General features: G+C 35.2%; 1 protein-coding gene across 2 annotated transcripts in view; it reads left to right on the top strand.

Annotated features, from left to right (window-relative positions):
* The first annotated feature begins 811 nt into the window (after nucleotides 1-811).
* The window catches only part of kctd1 (potassium channel tetramerization domain containing 1), a 51146-nt gene continuing 42238 nt past the window's right edge, over nucleotides 812-9719 (top strand). Inside the window, exon 1 of one of the 2 annotated variants that reach the window (XM_066719583.1) lies at nucleotides 812-1299. In XM_066719583.1, the coding sequence (XP_066575680.1) occupies nucleotides 1291-1299 (9 nt within the window). In that variant the 5' untranslated portion in view covers nucleotides 812-1290. Of the gene's footprint in view, nucleotides 1300-1948; nucleotides 2361-9719 lie in introns of those variants that run through there. The other variant, XM_066719585.1, reaches the window with a different exon arrangement.

The following is a 9719-nucleotide window of genomic DNA, read 5'->3' as shown; positions in this document are numbered from 1 at the left end:
TATATATATATATATATATATATATATATATATACACACATATACATATACACACACACTATACATACATAATGATAGTAGTGATTATATAAAAACACACCTTTATAGTTTAGGTTTATAAATATCAGAATTATTATTATTGCTGTTGTTAATTATTATTATTTGTTTTATAATATATAATAATAATAATAATAATAATAATAATAATAATAGTAGTAGTAGTAGCATTTTGGAATATGTAGAAATAGTAATACTTTTTCAAGTAATGAAATGTAATCATATATTAATCTGACAAAATACTTTTTGAATTTTGAATGTCTATAAATTGACACAACAGTTAGAGAAACTGCACATGGCGCTATATACCGTCTGATATGATTTTCCCGCGGTTTTAAACTAAAGCTTGGAAACTCTTTCAATCTTTTGGGATTATGCATGGTTGAACATTTGAAATGAGTTTGTGCGTCTCCCTGAGGCACTGATTCAGACTTGATTGGGGCAAAGCAGGCTCCATGTGCTTATTTATATACGTCATTTGGGAAGTTACATAGCCAAGGGAAGAAAAAAAAATGTGCTGCTTTCTCTCCAAATTATCGCCCATCCATTGATTAAAAGCGAGATGATCTTCATCAACAAGTTGCACGACCTTCTTAGGAAGACAATGTCAGCTCGTACTTGAGAAAGACATGAAAATATATTATATATATATATATATATATATATATATATATATATATATATATATATATATATATATATTAAACAAAAAATCAAAAGACACAACCAACAATCTATATAATTATCATCATCTGCTGCTTTTCCCTTTCTGGCAAAGAAACACTCCATCCATTTGCAGAAATCGCCTGCGGAAACGTTACATCAAAACTAATCATAACGATTAAAATCAGCTTTTCTGTGCAAGAGGAGGGCAATAGGCAAGTTGGAGGCAGGAGTGAGACTGTTTTATGCAGAAAATTGCTGGATCTTTTTTTAATTTTTTTAGAAAAAATCACATCCATTGTGGAGAAGGCCGGCTTGCTGCCTCTGTGATCAGTTAATTTAATTGAAGTTTTATTTTGTAGATTGGTTTAGACTGGGGTAGAGGCATGAGCTAATTGTATCCTGATCTTTGCCTTAAGGGGTTTCAGAGCCCTGGAGCAAGTCTTCTCTGTATTTTGTTCTGTCTACCTTAGCCAAGCTATTGCATTTCTCTCTGGTGTAGCGAGGGAAGCAGATCGCGAAAGAAATCCGAGGAAAGGGAGGTGGAAAAAAGACACTTGATGTGCATCAATGTTTCAGGTAAGGACTGATAGATTTGCTTTGCTATTATTTGCCGAGGCTGGTATGCTATGGCTGGGACTTTTAGGGCGCAGCTGCTTTTACGCATGTGCCAGGAGAGAAGCGCCACAGTTCTAACAAAAAAAAATAATTTAACCACTTCCTGGGAAACGATCGGGGCATATCGCAATATCTGCTTTAAAATGCTGACGAGAGAAATAGACCAAACGAGGAATACAACTCTAAAAGAAAAGACTTGGACCACGATAGGAAACCATTGCGCCTTCGGTGCGATTTGGCTCCTGGCGCGTAAAGCTGGGAAAACTGCTGTTGTTTCTTTTACGCAGGACTCCTATCAGCCCCACATTTTAACACAGGGCTGTGCTATACGGTTTCGTTCAAGGCTTTTGCCCGATCTGTGGTTGTCCTGTGCCAGTTTCAGTCCCTAAGTGCCCCAGATCTGCTAATGAAAGACGCCATTGTGGAGTCATTTAGCCGGGGGGGGATTTTTTATTTTGTTAAACAGGAGGTACCTTTTCCACACACGTCAATGCTGATCCAATGAATCACCTCTTTGTACTCACCGTCTCTTTGTAACGAGAAACCCATTTCTTTGTAAAAAAAAAAAAAAAAAAAAAAACGAGAGAGAGAGAGAAAAATAGTATTTTCTTGGCTGGTGGAGGGAGGATAGTGTCTCTCACGCCAGGGTGACCGAAACCCCGCACTAGTCAGGGCTTTGCAGGCTCCACTACAGCGGATCGGAGGATAGGAGTTATGAAAGTCGTGTTGAGGGAGAAAATGACGCTGACGATTGTGGATTGGACCCGTGTTTCTCAATCATGAAGGACATGTCTTGCCGTTATCACTAAACGCGCATTTTAAGGTTATTGAGATGCTAATTGAGATGCCTTTTACTAGATAAGGGCGCATCAGAGCAGATTCAGTGGGTGATACTTTGAGTGGGAAGGCAATCAAACTTGGCGTAAATTATTGCTTTTTCTCGCCTGGCAAACACGGAGCGCCAGAGACGCACAAAGTCGCTTTTCAGGTCATGTGTGGTTTCTCAGAAGAAATGCAGAAATGTATGTTTAAGAGACAGGTATGGTGCCAGCGGGTTTACCTACATGCAGTTTGTGTCTGTGCTCTGCTGTTGTCCAATTAACTCGCACTGGTTGAAGCTATTATTGTAGCCATTCTGTATTGCCACGTTGAAGAAGCAGAACAATACCACGATTGTAAATGTATCTGTGCCGTACAGATGGGAACACGCCGTTAGAAGAGGGGTGCACAGCGAGTTGGCGAAGTTCTTGGAGTTGCTTTCAGAAATCGCCCCACTTCTGTTTCCAATCAGTCGAGTTGGCAGCTCCAGCGATGTTAGTTTATACGAGAAAGTCCTGTGAGAGTCAGATGTTTGGGCTGTTTATGTAAAATGAACAGACTATCAATCGGAATCATGTGGGTTCAATAAAACAGCACTTTGCTTGATTCGTGGGAAGGTCCTGCTGGGCGCAATTCATATAAAGTGCTGAGTTCTGTATCAAACACCATGGTAGTAATTTTGCGTCTGGCACAATGTATACATCTTTCCAATATATATATATATATATATATATATATATTTCCCCCCTGTCAAAATCTTAGTTAAGCAATCATAAATACTCTGCCTGCTTAAAACATATGGGTTTTATTAATCTATGTTTTTCTACTGCTTAAAATTGTACTGATAGTGTTGCATACTTAAAAAGTTAATTGCATTGTACTTCAGATATGTACCCAGCATACTTGTGATATATTACAATCTGTTTGGTCTAAAACTGTCTTTTAAAATGACTGCCGCTGATTTCTGATATAATGCCTAAAGGGAGGTGGGGAAACATACACTAGGGGTCACTCTTGCGACTTCAGGAGAACACAGTAGGCTATATGGAGCTGTTTTGCAGTACATACATGTATTCAATTCAGACAAATTAAGAATACGAGTCAGAACCAAACATCCCACTAGAGACTAAACAAACAAGCCCACATTAGAAATCCCATATCCGTATGAGAACAATTTCAGTAGTTTTATTTAGATATTAAAGACATTGAACTGCTTTGTGACTTAAGGAGGGGGGTATGTTGTAAAGGAGGCCCCGGAGGGCTACAGTATATGGATAAGCTTTGCAATGGGAATTATTATTATTTAAATGAAATCTTCTGGCGTGAAACCTTGGTGTAAATGTCAACTGTCTATCATTCACATGGGGGAGTGAAAACTTGAAAGAAAATATATATTCAACATGAAGTTTAAAAGAAGTCTGATCTACTACACAGTGACAGGATGATTCTGAACATTGTGAAACCTAATTAATAATGTATTGACTATATTTGTCAAAAAGGGAAAATATATTGCCCTTTTAATTAATTTTAATTAATAATTATTATTTTTGAAAGGCTGACTGAATTGTCCATTATAATGTTGTGCACAGTTCTAGTTTTGACCAAGTGTGATTTGGATATATTAAATATGTTTTTAAAAGGGATATGTTTTTCACATTCTCACAGAATAGCAATGGCACAATCTTGTTCAAATTACTTTACATGTGTATTTTTATGAAATGTTGATATTTTGATGAGACATGCCAAATTGCAATCATCTATTTGCACTTGGACCAGGATTCCATTTAAAATTCATCCCACCTTTCAATTACAACTAAAAAAACATAATACTTCATGGAGTTGTTGCATTTGGAAGAAAGATATGTTTAGGTTTATGAGATGAACACACATTTTGTTATTTTTATACAGAAAATGGTAGTTTAAATATGTTTTCAGCTGCCATGTAAATTAACCTATAGATTACACAAACTGTGTCAAATATATCGCAATATTTTAGGTGTAGAAATGTATGTTATTAGAAAATAATTGTGGAATATCCTTAAATTTGCTGTATTTGAAAGTTGGAGTCATGTGAACATGTTCTTATTTTCCCTCTGGGAAAACACACACTCCATAGTACATGAATCGGATGGACAGTTTAGACACAGTTTGCCAACAGGGAGAATAAGTCAAGTATGTTTATTTTCCAAAATGGGAATGGGTTAAATTCTTAAAGTTTATATCTACATGTGTTTTGGAGCGTATTTATTTGTAAGTGTTGTTCTATTTAACGTTGATATGATGATGATGATGATGATGATGATGTTGGTGATTTTGATTAATGATGATGATTAATAACACCAGTTCTTTATTTATTTTTTGCTACACCTCAGAAATGGAAATACATTTTTTTTTAAGTGAGCCAATATTCTTTAATTTATTTTAGTTGTCTGAACATACACCTAATTAGTTTATTTGGTATTGTAACAAACTAAAAGCTGTGTCATGCATACAGTAAAACTAGTATTTACATTCTTACACAATTATGCAGTGTTATACAATTTTAATGTTATAAAAGTCAGTGGACTAGCAAGCCCAGTGCATCATTATTACATTATGAGTAATTAGGATCAGTCAGGCTGTGTATTTAGAGTTCTATTCAAAACCAGCCCATTACCTACAAATTGCTTTCCACAGGATATTGCTGAGGTTGAAGAATGATAAGATGCCTTCATTAACCTACCATCTGATTGTACTACATCCCCTGTTTGTACACTGGCGAAACATTAAACCTTCATGCTGCCACCTCTGTTTTACTTGAGGTAATACACGGGAGTTATACATAAATGAGGCACAGTAGTTCAAAAGGAAGAGATAAAATATTGTGGTCATGCATTCATATTTTGCTTTAGAGAAAAGGTAGAATCTACAATGCTTTGCAAAGGATAGTGAAAGCCACAATCAGAAGATACAGAAGAAAGGGTAGCTATGCAAACAAAAGTTACTAAGGGTGAAAGAGTGTAACAACTAAAACGGCAGACAGATTGTTGCGAAACCAGGGTTAATGGTTTCCTAAACATGCATCATGCTTCTGATTTACATTAAATGTTAAATCCCTCCGTAGCTCAAAACATTTGTTTAAGTGAGGAAATTATCAAAACCACTAAACCATAATTACTGGCCAAAAGAACATTGGATGATTGTAGTTCATGAGCACACTGTTAGAAAAAAAAAAACATGAAAGATGTGTAGTGCCTACAGTAAAATGTTCAGGTTATAACATGGAGGATTGGGGTTGCTTTGCTGGTGGTGCCCAAACAGGAGAATTAATGTGAGAAAGTTGCAATATCTCAGTGTCATGCAGTACACCCAGGAAGATTCATTGTGAGTGAAGGGTTTGGTTTACTGCAGCGTAATTACCCTAAATACAGTGTAAGACTTAACCTAATTTACAAAAGACATTCAGATATTTTCTTATAACTTGGACAGCTGATACTTATCTCTGAAAACATACCATTACCACATAGACTAATAGAGATGTGATTTGTTTCAGACTTTAAGCTTGACGGAAACCAAAATGTTGACTTCAGGAAAGTTCTACAGTTTCCAGTGTGTGACTGATACTATTTGGGCAGAGTGCCACACAGAATAATTATGCGTTTGTATATATGAGGGAATTTAATACAATATTGTAAAGCAGAAGGTTTTAATTTTGACTCCTTTGAAAGAGAAAAGGTGAGCTGCGATTACATTTGCATGTGACATTCAACCAAGGAAACAATGGATCATGGGAATTAATTGGAAAGCGATACTGAGAGTAAGTGACAGCCATCGTATGTAAGGTGTGGAGACATTGTGTTAAACCTAATGAATTTAAAGCTGCTTTACCAAGACAAACAAAAGTGACGGTAGACTGGTTTACCAATAGATGAAATTGGAGTTGTATGTCTGAAAACAGAGGAGGAGGAAATGTGTCCCCAGCAAAATGGGCTGTCAGGGAGAACATGCAGGTGAGTTAGGCTATACTGCAGTATCTGAATTCTGAATATGCCACTGCAGCTTTAAGGGCTTTGACAGTTTTTTGTTTTCCTTCAAGACACTATAAGTGTATAAGACCATTGTCATTCTATGAAAGATAATAAACTCCCCAGCTTTCCATGACTGAGATCTAGAAAGTGCATGGGCATTTGCATGTCTGTTCATTTTTCGGTGCATGTCAATCACTGGCTATACTGTAGTGTTACAAATTCTTCAGGGCACCTTTTTGTCATTGTGGTCAAGAAACTATAAAAGATTAACTTCATCTTCTACAAGTATAATTAGAAATGCTATGAAGAAGCATATGTGAACCAGCAGGAGCTAGGAAAAGCTGGTCTGCCCTGATCTTCATCGGAGACTGACTCAAATTTTGTTTTGTTGTCATTCGTGTCTGTTGGACCATTGTGATTGATGGTCCCACTTCATAAGAGGCCTCCTTTTGGGGTAGAATTGCACAATTTGGCTAGCTCAGTATTCACGGATTACCTATGTCACATTCAATTATGGTGCAAACTATTCATCTCCAGAGCTAAAATGTATGAGCAATGTGTTAAAAGTAATAAACAATTCAAATGATTTGAAAAAAATCTGTATATTTTCACTATGCTTTCACATTGTAGACCTTTAGATTGGAGTGAGAACAACCTTTGGTTTGACAGAAGAGTGAAAAGCTAAATTTCAGCTCCTGATTTTTTTTTTTTTTTTTTTTTTTACAAGAAAATATATTTTTATATTGTGTAGGATTCTGCATAAGTATGATCTATCCAGTAGCTTGAAATGTGATCATGTTATAGTTGGTGCGGCATATTTTGCACTTTTGTCCCCATACTGTTCTGCTTTAATTTCTCCAAGGTTGGAGTAGAGGGTATTTTCACTAGCTCATGTTGTGCCAGATCAGTAAGGATGTCTACAATGAAGGGAATGGGTCAGTTCTCCCAGAGAAAGAACCTGAATAACAATATTTTAGTTAGATGAGCCCACAAATAAATCATTATCAGTCTTACAATTACATTCTAGTATATCTCACTACAGTACATTTTTAAAAATAAATGTCCATGTGTGCTTTTCATGAATGGATGGTGAACAGTCCCCAAACAGACTTTATTTCTTCCTTTATTCACTTTTAAAAATGGTACCATGTGAGGTTTTGTGAGGAACAGCTGTGGATGCATGTCTGCTTACACTGGGAAGTGAGGTTCATTTCTCAGGGATTTTTTGCTTCTCTGACTTGGATGAAACACTTTACTTTAACAAGCGCCTTCAGGAATTTGCTGGACCGTGACTGCCTGTACACCATGGCCTTCTGGTAGCCTTTTGACGGATTTTTTCAAGATTTTAAAATCAGCTGATTTATTTCCCTTTTCATTCAATATTTATGAAGATGTACAGAACACTAATGACTTGCAGTTGTATCCTCTATTATACCATCAGCTAGTTTCACAGATGTGGTTTAGCACTAATATCTTGGACTAACCTACTGAAAAGAATATTGCTTTGTCCTAGGCTAGTACTAATCTGGGTCTCTAAAACCAGGCCTATGTGTTTACATTGTATACATACAACTACTGTCAGGCTATTTCCTAACTAATGCCTCCAATGTCATTAACATTTTTCTTCTTCTAAAAAATAGAAACATTCATTAATTTTTGATGATTCTAATTTTTAAAATGGTGTTGATAATACCTTTCTTTGAAGATCATATCAATAATTTATTTTTAGCAAAGATATTAGTTAGCCTGCATATTATGTCTGGAATAGCCCCTTTCATTGCATTAGTTTTGTTTTGTATTATATTGTGTGAAAAAGAAAATGTCCAACTGACCAAGCCTGTGATGATGACATATCCCTATACTGTATGATAATATTGGTATCTGCAGGACATGTTAATTTTGTTATAAATACTAAAAACAATAGCTGTTGAATTAGAATTTAAATGGGGGTACCACTATTTTGTTAAATTTAAAGATTATAATTCTGTGTCACTGCATTTTAGAGATTTTATTTAAACATGTAATATTGGTATTACAAATGTATGGATTATACTCATAAATCATGTTGGTGGTTTCACTGGTGGACATTAAGAAGTCTGATGTGAATCACACATTTATTTTTCATTGGGTTTGTGATTTTGGACTATGGCCCCTTTAAGAAATGATATTTAAAAATCTGCAAAATAGCCAAGCTGTGAGCAAGTGCATAGTTATCTTATAATAATCCTCATCTTATTGCAAGAGGTGCATATGTATGAGATTAGTTTTGGGAGTTGGAAATGTGTGTAATGTAATGCCAAAGTGAAACCTGCTTTGCCTTGAATGGCTAATAAAGTTAGGGAAGCTGCTGATATTGTGCTTCCAGCTGAGATTTTGCTTCAACTAGCTACAGGTTCATAGAAGCCTGGTGCTCCATTTGAAACAAGCCTGTGGTTTAAATTCCCAGAGACCCTTCAAATACAGGATGGATTCAATATAGTACAAGTTTAATTGCAAATTGACAGTGTTAAGTTCTGAACTGTTCTTCTAACCATGTTGAATACTTACCGAACACACAAATGTGCAATATATTCAAAAAATATGTTTTTTTTTTTTCTTCTTCAGAGAAATCACACACACATTAGTGATTAGAAGGGCTCAAACATTTAGTTTGGAGTCCTCTTGCAGTTAACTAAAGGAATAAAATAGCAGCTCTTTCATGGAAAAAATAAATAAATAAATAAAAATGACTGGAACTTCCCTTTTGAAACAAATGAAATAACAAAAGTAGAAACAAAGCATTTATAGACAAAAATATGTAGTTGCACAAGGGCAACAGTTATAAACATTACTGTTGTTTTAATGAGTAAGGCTTTGATGTAATATGTAGGCTTAGTCAAGTAAAGAGCAAAAATAATTTCACATCTCGCAGTTAATAGCTTTCTTTTGACATAATTTTTAAAAGAAAAATCATGAAAGGGCCTTAAAGTAAGACATCCTCATCACTAATAATAAAACAAAAATGAACCTTATAAAACACAGAGAATTATTGCATGTGATATTCCTGAAATAACTGTGATACTTTGAGACATTCCAAGCATAATAAAAATAAGCTGTAACTCAATTTGTTTTTACTGGTACTTTCTTTTGAAATATTGATGTTGGAACATAATATTGACATACTTCTCTTAACAATTATTTTGCCTACAGATGTTAGTGAACTTGTATATTCAAAATAATTGTCACAATGAAGACACTGTGTTCAACTTCTTCAACCATTTTAAGATGAGAAATATACTTACCAGGTGTCATGTTTAGGCTTAACATTTTTAGAAGGGGTTAAGTTATACTAATGTTCTATGAAATATAGTTAGTTACCCACCCAATAATAATAATACATTCCTCAAGATGATGCTTGGGAAGTGGTTTGTAAATCTTTGCAACTTTTTCAGATTGCTCATTTTAGGAATTTCAGACTAATGGAATGTCTTTCAATACCTGAAAGCTGTGTCATACATTTAAGAGATTCCATTTAACATGAATATTGTATAAACCAATAAATGCAAGCTTGGATAC

Source organism: Amia ocellicauda, chromosome 2 (genome assembly GCF_036373705.1).
Source record: "Amia ocellicauda isolate fAmiCal2 chromosome 2, fAmiCal2.hap1, whole genome shotgun sequence".
Taxonomy (NCBI): domain Eukaryota; kingdom Metazoa; phylum Chordata; class Actinopteri; order Amiiformes; family Amiidae; genus Amia; species Amia ocellicauda.
The sequence above is the reverse complement of the archived record's forward strand: the minus strand, read 5'-3'. Positions and strand labels throughout refer to the sequence as shown.